Source organism: Dermacentor silvarum, chromosome 7 (genome assembly GCF_013339745.2).
Source record: "Dermacentor silvarum isolate Dsil-2018 chromosome 7, BIME_Dsil_1.4, whole genome shotgun sequence".
In the NCBI taxonomy this organism is placed as follows: Eukaryota; Metazoa; Arthropoda; class Arachnida; order Ixodida; family Ixodidae; genus Dermacentor; species Dermacentor silvarum.
In genome coordinates, this window is record NC_051160.1 from 114660623 (window position 1) to 114680725 (window position 20103).

Genomic DNA, 20103 nt, shown 5'->3' on the forward strand with positions numbered 1-20103 from the left:
AATTTGATCCGGCGTCTTCGGGCTTAGCATCTCAACGCCAAAATAACCCACTACGCCCCCACGGCGGGTGTGATTGCCTCCAATAAGTAGTACAACAATAAAAAAAAAATTGCGCCCTTCGTGGCTTATCGCATAGCCATAATTATTATCAGTCTTGCGTACACTTCCATTAACACTCTGCATTCTCCACTTTCCTGTCAGGAACGCCACGTGAAGCTGATAAGCGCATGCATCAGCTTCACTCGGGGAGCGCAGCGTCAAATAAATTAGGCTTCCGCAAAATAGATAACAATTATTGCTTGGGGCCGTGTTAAGACGGGTGAAGGTGTAACCTTTTTTTCATTATGAGCCACTGTTGTGCGTTGAACTCCAAAACAATACTCAAAATTACCCGAGATAATCCTTCATCTTAGCGCTGAGTTTTGTTTGTTATCATATACCCAAGATACTATCGACTTCCCTTCTTTCTTACTTTCTTTCTTATTTCAGACATGGAAGGTACAATACAATAGCACTTCGACATCGCATGACTGAGGAGATGTGAAAAAAAAAGCAGCTGTTATGCTGCTTGGTCCTGTTCCCGTGACCGAAAAAATACATCAAGCAAGGAGAGGAAACACACAAAGTAATAATAATAGAAAGTTGCAATCGCTGTAGAAAAAATGAACAGAATACACAAGTTACTGGAATTTCAAGAATCCAAATGCGTAAAAGAAATCGAGATCCACCCTGTAAGAAAAAAAAACACTTATCAAGAAGATGTTCTAGTGAAATATTTTCTTAATTTCCCTGTATGAGATACATTTTATTGATAATTGAGTGAAATTAGACCTGTTTAGTGCTTTCGGCAATGCGTTAAGTTCGTCCTTGGATTGCGTAGTGGGTCCTCGGACGTGGAACATTCCAATATTCATGATGTCGCGTTACGCGCTGTGCAGGATTTACTTCATGCTTTGCAGTTTCGACTAAAAATGCAATTTTATGATGCATTCGGCTCTTATATAATTGTAGTAGACTTGTAGCACCGAGCTCACGGAGTCGTAAGTGTGGGCACTAGCTGCTGACAGAACAACGCTGGCTGACACAACAGAGGATGTTTCACTCGTATATGCAGAAGAATATGCTACGAGACAATTGTTCTCCCCGTAGCTCTGTTAGTAAAGCGTAATTAACGCGACATGCTGATGATGTCCCTCTAGCTTCAGTTATCTCATTCAGTTTGACGCCCGCTGCCATCGAGCGGCGTGAACCAAACCACCAAGCACTAGAATGAACAGCTTACTGCGGCACGTCGGGGTTAACTGCCGCTTATCGTGCTAATGCTAAAGGGCCAATAATTCTAACAGCCATTTTAGAAAGTGAACGGGACGAAGCACACCACAAAACTGGGCTCAGTCACGCAGAAAAACGAAAGGTAGGTTGCTCACCCATGCTGGAAAGCTAGCGGTCCCGACTTTGTGCATGGGCGTCACAGTAGCAAGTTCTTCTTCTTCTACTTGTCACGTGAGGCAGCGCGTTGGCACGCGACAGTAAATAACCAAGTTCGGTTGCTTCGTCGGTGAAAAAGAAAACAAAAACGAAGGAGAAAAGAAGCAATGGGAGCTGAGGTTAAAAAAAGACGACAATGATGATAGGCCGTCACTTAAGGGTAATTATTGTTGCGTGAAAAGAAACAAAAGCTATCTGCACGAGGACAATTTAGACAATCTGGTTACAGGAGAACCCTCGTCCACCATGGAAGAAGAAGAAGATGATGGTGATGATTCTCAATCAATGGCACAACCCACTGTGGGGGATAGACCATGAACCGGTCGGGTGGTACTATGATAGAAATTTAAAATAAATTGATTTATAAATATTTAAGTAATGAAAATGAAAATAAATGAATAATTGAAGATTAGACAGAAAGCGATAATAAAAGATACAAGAAGTCTATACTAAGTTAGTCAGCCTTGCCTGGATAGGAATACTAATATGAATTTAATAATAAATTAAATACGGTAAAGACAGCTTGGTCACTGCTGCGTCGTTTATCGTCGTCTTCGCGGTGACTGAACATCCTCCTTTAGTAAGACTCTTTTTTTTAAGTTCGGAGAACTTGACGCAAGGCATAATGAGAAAGAAGGTCGAACAAAAGAACGTCATGTAAGAAATATATTTCAATTCTTTCCTTTTACGTGCCAGAAGCACGACATGATTGTGAGGCATCTCGTAGTGGGGGACTCCGGATTAATTTTGACCATTTGGGACCTTTAACGTGCACCCGATGCACGGCTTACGGGCGTTCTTGCATTTCGCCCAGGCCCGTAACCAGATATGTTTTCCGGGGTGGGGGCACTTGGTGAAGGCCACAACTGTCTGAGTAGAGTACCTAATTTTGAGTAATTATTTTCGTAAAAATGCGGCGTAATGAAATTTTGTTTGTTTCATTGCTCCCTATTGGCCTGATCATGTTTGATAAAAATATAAGAATACGTTATTCAGAACTAAAACTAAGAATAAAAAAATGTTTTCTTATGGTTTATACGTAGCAAAAAGCATCTTTCGGCAAGCCGCACACGAGCTGCGACTGTATACATTTCTTTTTCTTCGAGGTTTCGTATCTGAGCGAAAAATACCGTTTACGCAAGGACTTACAAGTGCGCCTCCTGATTCGCCTTCGCAGAAGCTATCTCTCACGGACCAAAGTACACATTGTCACGAATCTGGTAAAGAACCAGGGGCCAGATTCACAAAGCTTTTCTTTCGTAAGTTCGCTTTGCCATTCGTTTACCGCCTTCGCTAATGATATGTCTGGCATGCGGATTGGCTAAAATTATTTCTTACGAAAAATTCTGGCGTAAGAAGGTTTTGTGGATTCGGGCCCGGTAGACAACCCACGACACGAAAATTTTTGACAAGGACAATTATTAACTAGAGCGGGCGAAGCCCGGCGACGACCGCGTAACGAGGGCCGGTGGCTTTGCACGCCCACTCGTTGAGTCCATACAGACAAACGCACACGCACAAACACAGGAAGAGTCCGCGGCACGACACGTCCGTTTGCTTCAGAGTCCTTCTCGGCACTTCAGTTCGGAAGTCGACTTCGTGGACTAGAACACTGCCTACTTCGTAAACGCCGAGATTACGTAACTTACGTCATCGCACACTTCGGTAGTGCGACATCAGAGCCAACCCGTTCTAATCGTTCCTCAACACAGCTTTTCAAGCGCGTATAAACATCTAAAAGATTATCTGAACTGTCGCTGTGATGACTGCAAGTGTGGCAAGTTTCTTAGAGAGAGTGTTGAGATTCGGAAAAAGGTTGGCGCTGCACTGCTTGAGTGCCTTGGTCGCATATTTTGGCAGCTGTTTTTAAGGTGTTGTTCGTCACAGCTGCTTCCACATCTACTCTCCCAGCGGGGTGGCAAGATCGGTGCTGGAATACTCTCTGCCCCCCGTACGGCTTACTGAGACCTCACGTGTATTACCGCAGTCAGTTTGTCAGTGATTGTAACACGAGCTCAAAAAAAAAAAACACAAACAGATTATCACCTTTCGGGGAGTCGCACAGGGCAGCATACCTAGGCAGCTCCTGTTTATCGTTTATACATAAATGACATCCTTTCTGTCACATCCGATGTAAAATGGGTATGTTATGCAGACCACAGGTCACTTTTCTTCAGGATGTAAATCCAGATGAAATGGTCTTTTTTGGCAAACTAGCACTGGTACGATTATCTGATTACTCCAAGAGGAAACACTTCAAAATTAGCGTGCAGAAAATTTATGGTTTGTTTTGTCTCTTTAAACAAACAACTGTCAAAAAGAAAAAGAAGAGGAAACGTAGACATTATGCATCGGAAATGATGCAGTCAGTATTCTTAGTAAGGTTAAGACACTCGCTGTTACCTCTTCATAGATGTTGTCATTGAACCAGCTCGTTGTTAAAGGCTGCGACATAGGCAAAAAATAAAAATAAAATCGATCTCCACCATGAACATAAATAGTAACCAGACATTTCTGCTCCCGTATGGAGCTATGTCTTGTTATTACTTAAGTTTGCGGTCGGCGTCCATTTTTCCTTAGAATAAGATTATTCCGGACCAGATTAGTTTTCATCATACCCCTGACTTAACATTTTCTGACAAATTGAATGAAGCGTGCTGCAATTAAGCCACGAAAGGAGAGGAAGGGGCATGAGCCATTATCACAGGGCAAAAAACAAAAACAAAAAACTAACAACAAATAGTGTAAGTAGAATGAAATGGCGAAATATAAACGTCTGTATTAAGCTGTGTGCTCCCTTTATATGTATTGCTTAGGAACGCTACATAATTTGGCGCAGTCCGACAGAACGTGGGTTACATCGTTTGTTGACGATACCTCGTCGCAGCGCATTATCCTCACTGGCTATCAAGTGCAAGGGCACTTAGAGGTGTGAAATTAAACGGTGATCGACCTGAGGACTACGAACAAAGAATTACGGACAACACATTCTATAAGTCACTCTTTCAGTATCTGCACAAAACGGGCCTGCATGCTTATGTTTGATTTCATACTGAAGTTGTGCCGCATCGCAGCGCAAGCGAGTAACAAAAAAGTGCAAGATGAGCCGTCAACGAGTTTCCTAAGTCACGTCAGTTCCTCCGTCCTCAACGACACAGTGTTCAAGAAAGCTTCCACATGCCGTGAGGAACTTTTGTAGACAGGATCAGTCAGTAGGGTTTCCACTTGGGCTTGTTGGTTTTCCATTAAGAACGCGTAGCATTTCGCGCAAACAACACGGACAAAAGAGGGAACAAGTATTACACACACGAAGTGCAAACTATCAACAGTTTATTGCGAGAAGAACGTGACCATATTTATACCTTGCCACAGGATCAGCCAAGATGAGTTTGCAGCTATCGAAAATAGAAGAGCTTGTTTTGGCACCCATTTTACATGGTTACCCAACAGAGGATGCGTCAGTGGAGAAAGTGAGCTGCGCTTTGCAAGTTTTTGAAGAGCTACAGCGACAGATGCTGCAACAAAGTCAGCTAATGGCATTACTATAGCTGAGTCCCCTGGGAAAGCAAAACGAACGCCACATTTGCTGGAACCTGATGTTTTTGAAAGAGGCTCCCAAGCCCCCTAATATTGGTTGTGTTATTATGAATATCTTTCTCACACTAACGGGTAGCTTTCGACAAAAAGAAAGTTTGGCACATGCCACGTTACTTACCTTGGTGTCTCTGCCAGAAACCGGTACAATCTGCAGATTCGGCATCAAATGCCAACTAATTGGGAAAAAGGAAACAGTTTTCTAGTGGTTTCTACTGCAATGCCTTGGAGAGATGGGAGTTGAGGCTACATTTAAGATACACGTGTGGCTCCCTGCTATGGTGCTGGCTTGAGAAGTGTTGTCTCTTTGCGCAGACATAGAAAGACAGACAGCCCAGACAGACAGACATAGAGACCATACCAACCAAACAAAATGACAAAACTGTCTGTCTGTCTGTCTGTCTGTCTGTCTGTCTGTCTGTCTGTCTGTCTGTCTGCTGTCTGTCTGTCTGTCTGTCTGTCTGTCTGTCTGTCTGTCTGTCTGTCTGTCTGTCTGTCTGTCTGTCTGTCTGTCTGTCTGTCTGTCTGTCTGTCTGTCTGTCTGTCTGTCTGTCTGTCTGTCTGTCTGTCTGTCTGTCTGTCTGTCTGTCTGTCTGTCTGTCTGTCTGTCTGTCTGTCTGTCTGTCTGTCTGTCTGTCTGTCTGTCTGTCTGTCTGTCTGTCTGTCTGTCTGTCTGTCTGTCTGTCTGTCTGGTCTGTCTGTCTGTCTGTCTGTCTGTCTGTCTGTCTGTCTGTCTGTCCTGTCTGTCTGTCTGTCGTCTGTCTGTCTGTCTGTCTGTCTGTCTGTCTGTCGTCTGTCTGTCTGTCTGTCCTGTCGGTCCTGTCTGTCTGTCTGTCTGTCTGTCTGTCTGTCCTGTCTGTCTGTCTGTCTGTCTGTCTGTCTGTCTGTCTGTCCTGTCTGTCTGTCTGTCTGTCTGTCTGTTCGTCTGTCTGTCTGTCTGTCTGTCTGTCTGTCTGTCTGGCTGTCTGTCTGTCTGTCTGTCTGTCTGTCTGGTCCCTGTCTGTCTGTCTGTCTGTCTGTCTGTCCTGTCTGTCTGTCTGTCGGTCGTCTGTCTGTCTGTCTGTCTGTCTGTCTGTCTGTCTGTCTGTCTGTCGTCTGTCTGTCGTCTGTCTGTCTGTCAGACAGACAGACAGACAGACAGACAGACAGACAGACAGACACATACCTTGCCTAGAATGAGATTAGACGTGACCTCATGTCTCGGCGCTCTTCTCCCGGGAGCGCTCAGAAGACCACCGGTACCAACAGCAACACGGCCGGATGACCAGGCCCGGGTGTTGACCAGCCAGACAAGGACCACAAGTAGGAGCGCGTGGCTTCGCGTGACCTCAAGCTCCTCTTCCTCCGCGTTTAAGCTATACCACTGATCTGTACTATAGGGGGCTGGATGGCGCTTCAAGCGTGCGCAGCTGAAGCTACCGGAAGTGAGAGGCCTTGTCCCGGAAGTCGGCCACTTGCGGCTTCGCATCGCTTTGCAGCTCGCTTGCGCTCGACGTCTTTTCTTTTTCTGACTGAAAATGCCTGCTTGTTGTGCCGTGAATTGCACAAGCAGGCCGGAGAAGTCTTCTGGAAAGACGTTTCACGCGTAAGTATTTTTCAAATCAGTGTAATTTGCATTGTGCGCTGCGTAAAACCAAGGCTGTACCGCTGACATTTTGGCGTGCAGCCACACACTGCGGACCACAAGCACTACAATTTGGGTCATTTTATGCATAGGTTCCCGTGGTCTCGGAGCGATTTGTGCAGTCGATGGGTTGCAAACTTAAAGCGAGACAAGTGGAGGCCATCACCGGGAAGCAGACTTTGCAGCGACCACTTCACGGAGTCGTGCTTCGACCGGACGCAAGCACGAACGCGGCTACAACCTGATGCTGTCCCTACGATATTCAATTTTCCCACACACCTGCAAAAGGTAAGGACGTGATGTTCTGATATGTTCCTATTGACGCTAATAGAGTAATTAATAGTCTGTGTTTATCTTGGGTGGTTTATTTCCCGTTCACATTCAGCAAAGCCCAAAGTATTCATTGGCATGACATCGCCGAGCTTACGACTAATTATTCAACTGCGCGAAGTGTAAACGAGAGTCGCAATAGGAAAATGTTTGTTTTCTGTATAGAGCAGAGTGTTACATATCATGTGGTTTGAGTGTGCCTTGGACCTGCCTGTGAAGTGCACTAAATAAATAAATGCACATATGAGATGACTCGGGCTGCTTTCGGCACGCCGAACTGTTGTAGATATTCAGTGCATAGAAATTTTTTACTTAACCCTCCGCGGCACTTCGTGCAGCAGGTGAGCACTGTGCTAATCCTCGATATTAAATGTACCTATTGCAGAAACCTGCAACGAGGAAGCCACCAAAACGGAGAGATCTGGATCAGGGTGGAGCTCCAATTGAAGATGTGACGAACAGTGTAAACTCGCCACAGGAAGCTTCGCCACAGAAAGCTTCCGCTAATGTAAGTATTTTGAAAGCCACCCGTACAGAGCAGTATACTTTAGCCACAATCGAGGCTAAACTGTATTGGCATGCTTTTATTGAAAAATAGTTGCTGTGATTTGGAAGGGGATGGTGCTGGCTAATGTGTGTATCGACATGTTGTTGCATTGTGTATCCTTTTTCTATCCCGCACCACAAAAAACAAGGACAGTTATCCACCAATAGATCTGTGCTAAATTCTTTAAAGTACCTCATGTGAGACACCGACTGAGCCACAACTTAGTTGTTCGATATATTAGTATACTATTGTTATTCACTGTTTTGACTCGTGCTATGTTGCTCCTTCTCCATTTATTAACTGAATACTGCCGGTATTCAGTGAGCGAGCATTCACTTCCTGGCAGAGTTGTGTTTGCTGCTTTTAAATGCAGGAGCCTTTACATCAAAACTTTAGTAGTGTTGGTTGAAACATTTGTTAACTGGTCGATGTACCATGTCATTTGCTTTCAGGTTGCTGAACACAGCTATGCTGTCATGGAGACACCACGCACGCTGAAGAGGAAACTAGACTGTTGTTCAGCATCAGCAGCCACTGTGAGAAAAAGGCTGAAACTCAGCCAGCAACGAGAGCGTCGTCTCAAAGTTAAAGTGCAAACGTTCAGCGAGATTATCAACGACCTCAGGAAAAAACAGCTTGTTTCTGAGGATGCTTCAGCTATGCTGGAAAAGTGCTTTTCAGGTGTTCCCGTAGAGGTCATGAAGCGTCTGCTCAAGAAAACGCCAACTGGACCCAGTGAGTCTGAGAAGTTGAGCAGAGAGAAGTATTCCCCAATATTGCGTATGTTTGCTCTGACACTACAATTCTACTCAAGCAAAGCCTACAACTATGTTAGAGAAACCTTTGGTTGCTCGTTGCCTCATCCATCAACATTAACAAAGTGGTACAGTGCCCTAAATGGGGAGCCTGGTTTTACAGGTGAAGCTATGAATGCTATTGAAGCAAAGGTTAAAGAAGCTAGGCAACAAGGCAAGGAGCTTCTTTGCAACCTCGTTGTTGACGAGATGGCCATAAGGAAGCACGTTGAATGGGACGGCAAAAATTTCAGGGGATATGTCGACATAGGGACGAACATGGATGACGACAGCAACAATGTCGCAACAGAAGCCATTGTCTTCATGGTCGTATCCCTCGACTCCCATTGGAAAATTCCTTGCGGCTATTTTTTAATCAATAAGCTTTCTGGAAAAGAACGAGCAAACCTTGTGAAGCTTTGTTTAAGCAAGCTGCATGATGCAGGAGTGCGTGTGGCATCACTAACATGTGATGGACTGCGAAGCAATTTCACGATGTTTGCAGAATTGGGTGCATCATTTGAAAATGATTGTGTGAGAAAGCCGTCATTTCCTCACCCAACTACCCAGGAGAATGTGTATTGCTTACTGGATGCCTGCCACATGATGAAATTGGTAAGAAATAGCCTGGCCTCACTTGAGTGCCTGAAAGATGCATCTGGGTCACTAATAGCATGGAATCACATTCGCCTGTTGCATGAGCTGCAAGAGAAGGAAGGTCTTCATGCTGCTACAAAGCTGCGTGCGGCTCATATCGACTGGCAAAAACAAAAATGAAGGTGAACCTCGCTGCCCAAACGTTAAGCTCGAGCGTTGATGATGCGATTGATTTCTGCCGGGAAGACCTTCGGCTTCCTCAGTTCAGAGGATCGGAAGCGACGGTGAAATTTATTAGATTGTTTGATCGGTTGTTTGACAGTCTTAACTCTCGCAACCCTATTGCTAAGGGGTTCAATGCACCACTCCGCCCTGGGAGTAAAGGCATATGGATTGCTTTTTTTGAGAAGGCAAAACACTACATCAGTGGCCTTACTGACGTCCTGGGAAAACCTATTTGTGAGACAAATAGGAAAACCGCTTTCCTCGGATTCCTGGTGACCATTGAGAGTACCATGGGCCTGGCACGTTCACTCCTCCTTGGAGAAGCTCCTCTCTTGCGCTATCTACTTACATACAAGCTCTCTCAAGACCATATTGAACTCTTCTTTAGTGCTGTGCGTTCCAAAGGAGGGTTCAACAACAACCCCACAGCATCACAGTTTGTGGCAGCTTATAAGCGCCTGGTTGTGCATAATCAAGTGAAGGGTGGTCGAGGGAATTGCGCATGGCTTGATGACACTCGAATTTTATATATAAGCAGTCATATCGGTGCTCCAGATGAACTTGATGTCACAACAGCAAAAACAAATGGCACCAATGATTCCCTGGAAATTGTCGACTTTTTGGAAGAAAGTGAGCTGGAATGTCTTCCACTTCTATCTATTTATGTGGCCAATATTGCTGGCTATATTGCTGGCTTTGTGTGTCGAATGGTGCAGCGAAGAATAACTTGCTCTGCATGCCAGCTGGCAACAGTTTCAGAAACGTGCTCAATAGCACTTTTGAACAGAAAAAACAATGGTGGTCTCATAAAGCCGTCGTCCTCCACTTCTTACATCTGTCAGCTCACAGAGAAGGTAATTCGACAAGAAGAAAAGCTACTTGGGGGAAAGCTCCCTAAAAATGGACACTTTGCTGAAGTCCTTACAGTGAAAGTAATGAGGCATCTTTCAGGACAGCTTGAGAAACTATATCCAGAACTCTGCGAACACATGCTCGAGTCAGCAGCAGACTCAAACCACTTTGTGCGCCTTGTCAAGTGCGTTATTGGGTGCTATGTAAAGGTACGGATGCACCACATGGCAAGGAAAGCGACTGAGAAACTGTCTGGTCCCAATATTCGAAAACGGCTGACCAAGCTCATTCTTTTTAACAACCAATAGTCATCAGCATTGCTAAAGTGTGTGCACAAAGGTGCCAGCAGTTTTTTCTGTATAATAAACAAGATGTTTTGTGCATTAGCCTATATCCTTTGTAAGATTTCTTTGCACTGTTAATGAAGTTACCGCATGATGTGAAATAAATCCATGAATTTTCTTCAAACTTTTTGTTATTCACCACTCCGTGTTTGCTAAATATATGTGTGTTAAAGGAAGGACGTCAGTGAAGAGTTATAACACCATCCACTGTAAACTGGCTATACCAGTAACGAGCATACATAAACTACGTCAGAAAACAGCAAAGCGGAATTAAGAGCACATATCCAATTTAGAAAATGTTTTCTTGTCTGCGCGTAAGCAGCCAAGCATTTTCGATCGCGTTCAAGCCCGATCGGGAATAAATTTCTCGAATGTGGTTGGCAGTTTTGGGTAAGCCCAATCGCGATCGATCCTGAAATGTTTCTATTGCAATCGAAAGTGCCTAATGCGATGCCATGTTTCACGTTTTTCAATGCAACTGCTCTCGAGAACTGGAATCCCGCGGCGATCGCGTCGCTATTGTAAATGATGGACACTCGAACGCTGGTGATCAAGATTGTTGTTTTAAGTAAATAAAGTTACGAGAATACACGTTCACACTGTCAAAAAGGCGTGTTCCTGACAGACACAAAAACAGTAATCTATATTGCGCAGAAAAGAACGGGAAAAAGCCATTCTAACGCCGCTTTAACCCCTTATAACGCGCACTGGTAAAGGCAGCAGACACCTCCTTCCGGGACAAGCCGCCGGGCCTCTCCTTACTTCCGGTGACTTCACTTGCGCCCGCCGCGGTGAGCGGCGATGCGGCATCCAGCAAACTATAGTGGAGATCAGTGAGCTAGACCTAAGCAGCAGCCGTTTTAGTCCCAGACAATTCCTCGCCGAGCTGATGCGATTACTACCTTTCCGTGCCGACGACCCGTCGACATACAAGTTGCCGCAGAAACCGGTTGTCTTTCCTGCTGAGACTGTTTGAAATTGAAACTCAACTTCCTTATTGTCTTACATGAGTGACCGTGCCATAAGGTGTGCTCTTGTTAATAATGAATGTCTTCATTGTTGTTCATAATGCGTGGGATCTCGCGTAAAATTAACGCAGGAAACATCCCCATCAAGTCCTTGAGAGCGTTCTCACAAACGCAGCTTTTCGTTATTACTACAAAGAAGCCCAATACAATATTCGCCTAACATTCCGTTTTAAACTCAGTGGCGTCCCCTGCAGCAGGTACCGCTAATTTTTGCTAAATTAAAGTGACTTGCGGTAATTCATGGCCTTTTAAAAGTAGATTATATGTATTCATGGGCTGAATAACTACAATAACTCGCTGAAACGTTAATTAACAAAAAGTGATTCAGTTTCCCTTCGACAAGCGCCTCGGGACAGTTGTCAGACTGCTTAACATGATATAAATATCACACAGGCTTGTTAATATAGTATTTCGATACAAAATCGAGCTTTTTCTGCTGAGCTTTTTTTTCTGTGGTGTGCCGGTTTTTATGGCCTAATTCGGACCAACTTTGTAGTGCGACTCAGCTCAACTGCGTTCTTCGTAACCAAACGATGTATCTAGACGCAAAGCGAGTACTTATAATACTGACTCCTAGGCAACTGCACGGCACGCAAGCATCTTAATGGCATGGCGCATGACATTCACTTTAATGCTTATTTGATTAAATTTCATAAAATTCGGCTACCTCATTCTCGTGCAACTGAATACGTTCCCATGCTTGACCAGTCCTGCTGTTGTCGGCACGCACACGTTCACGCCAAACTTGCCGTTTTTTGCCTTATACAAACATTTGTGGCCGTCTGGTAATGCTCGGCAGATCCTCAAACAATGCTTTATGAGCAGCAGCTCTCAAAATGGTTCGCAATACATAGATTCCTACAGCTCGTTGGACTTGCGACTTATTTCTTCCATTTTGAAAGCAGCGTCTTGTCACTGCATGGAAACTGCTACATTATCCAATGCAGTAACGTTAAAAGAGGCTCTTTCTAAAGACAATGAGTTTCAAAAGGCAAAGGCGGTGGATCAGTGAGAGGGCGAGTGGACATGCCGCAGACATTTCGAGAAAATAAATGCGCGCATTTAGTTTCATACGAAAGGTACTGTGGTTGTATTCTGCCCAAATCGAGAAGCCCGAAGTCGTTTCCTGAAAACGTATTGCTCGACAACAATGGATGAAGCTCATGCCTATGATGAAGTGTCCTAGCTCCGCGCACCTGTGAAGTAGGAGCTGCAATATATTCAACTGCCGTTAGCGGCTTATTGTTACGTGTGGAGGTGTCTTGTGGAATATTGTCGGTTTCGTATTCTTGGTTCCCTTTGGCAGCGAGTGCATGGCGCTGCAGGCGCTTTTTGTAGTTCTCTTTGCTTCGAGTTCACCGTGTTGGAATGCAAACATCCTGTCCAGCACCGGCGAGCTTACAGTATTCGAAAGGTAACAATCTCGTCTAAGAATTTATGCACGTTTCATCAAGCAAGGCTGATAATTATGGCCACACCGCAGCTAGAGTTCCGCATTCATGAATTGTGCTCACAAAACACTCGTGGCAATCACGCTGTCATATAGGAAGCCTATTTTTCTATACTGCATGCGGAATGAAACCTTGTCTAGTTACAATTGCAGAATAGTTACAGTGATTAATACTACAAAATCACGCTCTATCGCGTGCTAATGAAACGCAATAAGCTCTTATATTTCACCGTTGGTCGAGCTGCCGTTTAACGAACTTGACTCTCTACGTCGAATTGGGATTTAACTCTCATCGTGGACACACTTGGAGTCAACCACTGACATAAATGCGCGAACAGTTCTGATCCGCGCATAGTCTAGAGAGCACACTTCAAGGAAGCGAATAAATTGTTGCCCTAGGTGGGTACAGCGCCATAAGTCTGCTTCTGGGTGTTTTGAGCCTAGAAACTAACACCTCTTCAAAAGGGACTACAAGACACGGCTACCGTAAATGCAACGCACGCCGTCGCTGGAATGAGGTGCTGAAACAGTTTTTTCATAGAGATAGATGAGAGGAATTGGCCTGTGCGTGCGCAATAATCGTTGAGCGCAAAGAAGTATAGTTGCGTTAGGCAAATAACACTGGCCCGGAACAGTTTACTGAAACAGGCGACGCAAAAATATAAGGAGCTATTTTTTTAGATCAAGATACATAGATTCAGTTTATGGGTAACTGTGAAATGATGTTCAGTTTGAGTTTGAAGATTATCAGACATTTGGTGAGCGATCAGAAAAAAAAAAGTTGATTGATGTGGGCGTAGCCACACTGTCTGGAAGTGGTGGCATGTCAAAAGGCAAATAGGTTTCCTGTTCGCACGCGACGCCAAATTAACCATTACCTATTCGGCTAAGTTCCTCGTTTTAGGAGCTGAATAAATAACTTGTATTATGAATTTCAGTGCGTCGTGCATATTAAGGAATGATTCATAGTGGTAGAGAATCGAGCTCGACGGCGCACCATCATACGGAATATTTCTCTGTGGAGTACCGATTGTCAAAATGGCGCTGACAGGGTATCGAACCGGAACTGAACCGAAAACCTAAAAAAAAAACTTTATTTTACCTCGAGCCGGAACTGAACCAGAACGTTACAATTTTCTTTTTCGCTCCGGCGCGAAACCGAAATGAAGGAATAAAGGTTTGGACGCGATAGCATTAAGGACCCTGTGTCGCAGAAAATTTGGTGTCGGCGCCGGCGTCGTTGTTCGTTAGAGAAAACTCATCCCGAGCAACGCAGGCCCTCCGCGTGGCGCCTAGGTGTTACGGCATTAATCGAATTTCTTCAAATAAAATGCGTCAGAAAATTCGTAAACTACGACTTACACACAACCTGCAGACATGATAGCGTCGGACCTTAATTTGAATATACGAGAAAACATAATTATATTACGTGGAAACTAAAACATAAAACCCTTTTAGCTGCCGTTCGAGGTCTGTCTTAGTATATAGGAGCGGCGATCTCCGCTCGGTTCGTTACAACACTATGAGCCAGCTGGGGAAGACTTCCGTGAAGATGGTTAACCAGCTGAAACGTGCAGCACCGGTGTCCTGTCATAAAAAGGAAACTTGAGCAGGGGCACGGTAAAAGAAAAAAAAATGAATGCGGCGTTAGGCTTGTGTCCTCTTTTGTACCTTGTAGCACGGATATTGTTTATCAAATCCCACTCACGTACGGGAAATCTTATATTGGACAGAGTGGCAGATGCCTCAATATCAGTCTAAAAGAACATAATCATTCACTTAACAACCCTAATGCTTCGCGTCACATCTAACGTCGCATTGTTTTAATTGCGGTTGCACAGCTTTGTTCGTGGACACACAAGTCGTTTCAAAACACAAATACCATACTACGCGAGAAATAATTGAGACCTGTCACATTAAAAGATTAGAAGAGACTTGCGTTGTCCAGGCATCATTATCCTAGTTAGACAGTGAATTATCCGCGTTTACGCGCGGATACGTTCACCTCATGCGACGCACCGAGTCTCCAGACTGTGAATTGTGCAATGTCAATGAGACTATAGGCCATGTGCTTTGTGACTGCCCTAGGTACGTGCAAGAGCGTCGATGACATTACGCGTCTCCACAGCCCACCGTTGTCGGAGGACGTTATTTTAGGCCCTTGGCTAGACGCTCAATCAAGTTTCAAGGTCATCAAGGCGCTACTGAACTTTTGTAGTGTTAGCTACACTGGCCTAGCCAAGCCCGTTTCGCGCGGCACATCAAGAGCCGTGCTGCGCATGCGCAAGGATCAGTGATGTCACACGGCTTGCGCATCGGAGCCACCGGAGCCGGCACCTCTCGTGCACTCCGCCGCCGCCGCGCGCGACTCACCGCCGCCGGTCTGCGCATTCCAGAGGAGTGACGTCGTAGCCGTGGTAGACGCACAGGCGCCGGCGCGCGCTCGCTGTGCAGTCGCCGTCTGACACTGCGCTGGAGCCGCTGCGCTTCTGACTGGCGTTTGCCAGTGTGGTATAGCCATGGAGAAGGAGAGCGCAAATGCTGCTCAACAGCGCAGAAGAACGGAGAAGCTTGACTCATCGGATCCCGAAGTAGTTGCCTTGCAATTAGCGGTTGAGCGTAGGAGACAACCAGGAAAGCTAAGAATAATCAGCTGAACCTTTGCTAACGCTACGTATATCCTGGCATAGCCGAGCTAAGCCACTGCAACTTTTTTTAAAAAGTACGGGCCTGGACTGTAGGCTTTGAGCATGCCAAATTCTTGCCATATGTTTTACATCCTCCTTCTCTCATCATCGTCACCCATGATGCGCGTCTTTCTTCCGTCTTTATTTCCCTCTTCCCCTTCCCCCAACGCCGAGTAGCTGGCTAGAGGAATTTACCTCAGGCCGACCTCTCGGCATTTCGCATCATTAAACTTCTCTCTCTCTCTCTGAATACTTTCTCAGCACGTGCGTCCATCCCAAGTAATGCATTTTCTTGTTTAGTTTTTATGGCTTTCCTACTTTTTGATATGTTAATCTGTTTACTAACATTCTATAATACTATGTGATGTTTCCTTGCTTATGGTTTTCTGCAGTCACTTATATATGTTGATCGTTTCAATAAAGACTTAGTTGAAAGTTAGCGCTCGTCCTGTCTGCTTCTGGTCTTCGTCTGCGTCCCTTCGCGCTATAAACTAGAAATATTGTTACCGTACCAACTCGCCCAACTTTCCATCCTTTTGCATTATACAGTACATATACTGCTCCCAACGCGAAGGCACACCAGCCACTTCGGGCATACTACAGAGGGCGATTATCAGAACTAGCAAGTTCATTTGGAAGACCTAAAGAATGTATGCTCCGCGTTGTACAAAACAACAGAAGTCTGACTTTTACACAGGCGCTACTTTCTTCATTTCATTTGTTTCTCATTAAGGGCACGGAGGCATTACATAAAGGGGGACGTAAAGAGATGGAAACTTCAAATATTTGAACAAAAATGCAAAAATACACCAGAAGTACACTCAGTCAAGTAAAAAATAAAGTCGAGAATAAAATTAAAATATCAAGGGTGAACAGTAGAAAAAAATATCAGAGCAGGTACACATTTATTAAGATGAGTTAGGGTATACGGAACAGTGGTCGTCTGAGGCTGTGTAGTGGATTCTTAGTTTTTCGCGAAATTCTTTGCGTTCGGTGTATGCCCCTATGTGTTCTGGGAGGGAATTCCACAGCACTATTGCATTAAAAAAAAAGATGAGTTCATAGATGCCATGCGGCAGCTTACACGCGCTATTGCCTTGGTATGGCTGAGTCGGGAGGACGCTGTAGATTGTGATTTTAGCAGCACGTGGCGAGATTTCGGGTAATAGAAGAAAGAGTGGAACATGCAAATGCGACATGTCAGGGCGTGATGCGAGCGATGACAGACCAAGTTATTGCTTCAGTGACGAAACGCTGGCGTAAGACGAGCAATTTGAGGTGATGAAGTGAGCGGATTGGTTCTGGATTGATTCCAAATGCGCGGATAGGTTTGCTTGTGAGGGATGTCAAATGGATGATGCATATTCTAGTTGTGGACGGACGAACGTTAGCTATGCCAATTTTTAACCTCTGTTGATGCAGTGCTGAAATTACGACGTCAATAACCCAGATTTCGCGAAGCTTTGGAGGAAATAATTTCTGTGTGGCTTTTCGAAGATAGCGATGAAGTCATATGTATTCCGAGGTATTTGTATGCTGATGTGTTTTCAACAGAGACATTACTCATCGTGTAGGTGTTAGTAATGAGGGTGTGCGTGCGAGTAAATGTCACTGATTTGCACTTTTTGAGATTTAGCGGCATATACCGTTTGCTGCACCAGTCGTCAATGATATGCACGTCAAGTTGTAATTGCAAGGAGTCTTCATAGCAGTTAATTGGAATCGAAATGACACAGTCATTAGCAAATAGTCGCAGTTTTGTAGTAATTTCCGCTGGTAGGTCGTTAATATATATAAAAAATAACAGTGTCGATAACCCAGTGCCCTGGGGTACATCTGAAGCGACGTCGGTAAGCGGCGAGCGATTGTTGTTAGCTGAAATGAATTGCTTGCGCCCGTTGAGAATGTGCTCGATCCATGAGATTAGGTTCCGTGGTAAGCCGAGGACAGAGTTTACTAAGCAATAGAGAAATAATTTCACGATAGAATGCCTGCGAGGAGTATAAAAATATGGCGTCTACTTGTAGTGAGCGTCCATGTAATGGAATATGTCATGAGTGAACTTGGAGAGCTGACTTTCGCATGATAAAAAGTTACGAAAGTTGTGCTGGTTGGGGTAAAATAGATTATTTGGTTCTAGGTGTGTTCCAGTAATTTGGACGAAATGCTTTTCAGAGAAATCGGGCGGTTATTACTAACGCTAGTGCGGTCACCTGTTTTGAAAATAGGGATTATTTCCGCTTTTCTCTAGTGGTCGGGCAGAACTTCTCCTGACTTTAATCATTGCGTAAATATTCAGTGCAAAATTTTGGCTGATGGTGAAATAGTATTTTTAACAAGCTTGCTGGTAATTTAGTCGCAGCCAGCCGACGAAGATAGTTTGAGTCTATTAGGTAATGTGTACCCTGAGCGGTAATCGTTATTTCAGGCCTTTCATTTAAGGGGGATTTGGGGGTGGTTTCAACAGAACAGATTTGAAGCTATAAAACACCGATGAAAAATAATCATTGAGGGAAGTAGCACACTCTTCACTTTTAATTGGCTCACCGTCGGCGTTAACAAGATCTATGGTGTTGGTGCGTGATTTAGTTGTGCCTGATTTGACACGCAAGAATTTGTTAGTGTTTGATGGAAGTATTGAAAGAAGGTCGGATGAGTCAAACTTGTCTTTTGCGTCCTTTAATTCACTGACGATAGGTGGTAACACTCGGCCGATATTTTTCCCACGTTTTGTAGATTGTTATTGCATGATGACATTCTATATAGACGTTTGTTTTCTGTTCAAGAGAGATTTGAGACAGTTTGGAAAACCAGCAATCGGATTTAACAATTATTGTTGGGGTGTACTTATTTTTTAAGTCGAGGAGCACGTTCTTGAATAAGTCCCAGTTAGTATTTACGGTTCGAGTCAGATACGAGTGTTGGAAACTGTCGAGAAAAATTGCAAGGTCATGGTTAATAGTGTCAAAACTTCCTCTCTTGTAGTCAACAATTAGGTTATTCATAGACGATCACTTTTTGATTGGGAGTGAAATACAGATGTGCAAGGACAATATGGTCACTAATACCTGGTAACGTGTTGATTCTGCTAATATCATCAGGATTGGATGTGACTAAAAGGTCCAGGGTATTTTCGCCTCTAGTAGGGTGTGTTACGACTTGCTGCAGATTGAAGTCTTGAACTACGTCGAGGAATCGTTGCGCTTCGTTAGACGGTGAACTCTTTGGGACTGAGAGCAAGGTCCAGTTGATGCCAGGGTAATTAAAGTGACAGAATAGGTAGAGTGGTGCGTTGGGAAACAGCGTTTTAATTCTAGTTAGGCTGCTGGGAAGGTTATCAAAAAAAGGACAGTTGCCTATAGGGGGGGACGATAGCAGATACCAAGGACCAATTTCGGTGATGTGCTTTGTACGCTGACAAATGAAAGCTCTAGGTAATCGTCACGGAAGATAAGTGAAGATGACAATGTGCTTGTTACAGCAATGAGGACTCCGCCTCCTCTGCTACCACTCCTGTCGTGGCGATATAGGGTGAAGTTTTGATAAGTGGGGAAAACTTCGTGGTCTGCAATATATGGATTCAGCCACGTTTCGGCTAGCATGATAATGTCGGCACTGGTGTCATCGATGAAGCTGCTAATCTGATAACTTTTGCGTATTATGCTGCGAATGTTGGTAAAAGCGATGTTAAAGAGCATGAACGATGTAGTTCGGCGCCGTGGAAAATGCACAGAAGGATTAGAACCATGTCGATCATTTGCCGTTTATAGTTGTTACGTCCAGTGCTTTGGTACTGCTGGAAAAGGTTATTGTTGATTTCATAAATTCTTTAACGCCATCTGAATAGGCATCACAGAAATAAAATGTCTTCTTCCCGTGCCGTTGGTCTAGTTTGAGTTTGAAAGCATAGTTTTTGGTCCGGATGAACTGCAGCAATTTTCTACGAGCTTGGCGAGTGGCCGTAGCAAAGTCTTTTCTGATGGTGTAGCCTGAGTCTTTTAGCATTCGGCCACAAGACAAGATACTTTCGCTGGTTTTGAAGTGCGCTAGTTTAATAACAATGGATCTTTTTTTTTCGCTGAACTTTCTGATTCTATGTGCGTGTTCGATGAAGCAGGGGTCTAATTTTAAGTCGAGTTTGCTTTTGAATAGCGTTAGTACTTTTTCCTCGGGCTGTTTCCATGATTCGTTTTCGGTATCGTCCAAGCCCAAGAAGAGCGCATTATTTCGGCGCATTCGATTACTGGCATCGATACTTGCAGCCTTGAGCGCGGCAAGTTCCAGTTGTACTTGAGCTGCGTTGATTTCTGCGTAGGTTGCCATGCGAAACGTAGCATCGGTTGCCAGGCCAAACCGCTGTTGTACGTTAGTCCCGGATAATCGGGCACAGGAGGTGGTTCAGTTCAATTGAAAATAGGTCCGGTTCGGTGCAGAGCGCGAAGCCTCTGGTCGGCGACTGAAATTCCGGGAATATGCGCGCATGGGCAGCCGGCCAGGGTAGGAGGCGGCAGGCCAGCAGCACCTGGAAGGTCAGGAGGACGTG

General features: G+C 44.6%; 1 protein-coding gene and 1 long non-coding RNA gene across 3 annotated transcripts in view; one reads left to right on the forward strand and one right to left on the reverse strand.

Annotated features, from left to right (window-relative positions):
- LOC125947185 (uncharacterized) overlaps nucleotides 1-3142 on the reverse strand; it is a 34467-nt gene extending 31325 nt beyond the window's left edge. The window contains exon 1 of the mRNA XM_049671576.1: nucleotides 3138-3142. Coding sequence (XP_049527533.1) covers nucleotides 3138-3142 — 5 coding nt within the window. The remainder of the gene's footprint in view (nucleotides 1-3137) is intronic.
- A 9558-nt stretch (nucleotides 3143-12700) lies between these two features.
- The window catches only part of LOC119458367 (uncharacterized), a 46449-nt gene continuing 39046 nt past the window's right edge, over nucleotides 12701-20103 (forward strand). The window contains exon 1 of one of the 2 annotated variants that reach the window (XR_007468005.1): nucleotides 12701-12837. This is a non-coding gene — a long non-coding RNA (uncharacterized LOC119458367). The remainder of the gene's footprint in view (nucleotides 12838-20103) is intronic. The other variant, XR_005193491.2, reaches the window with a different exon arrangement.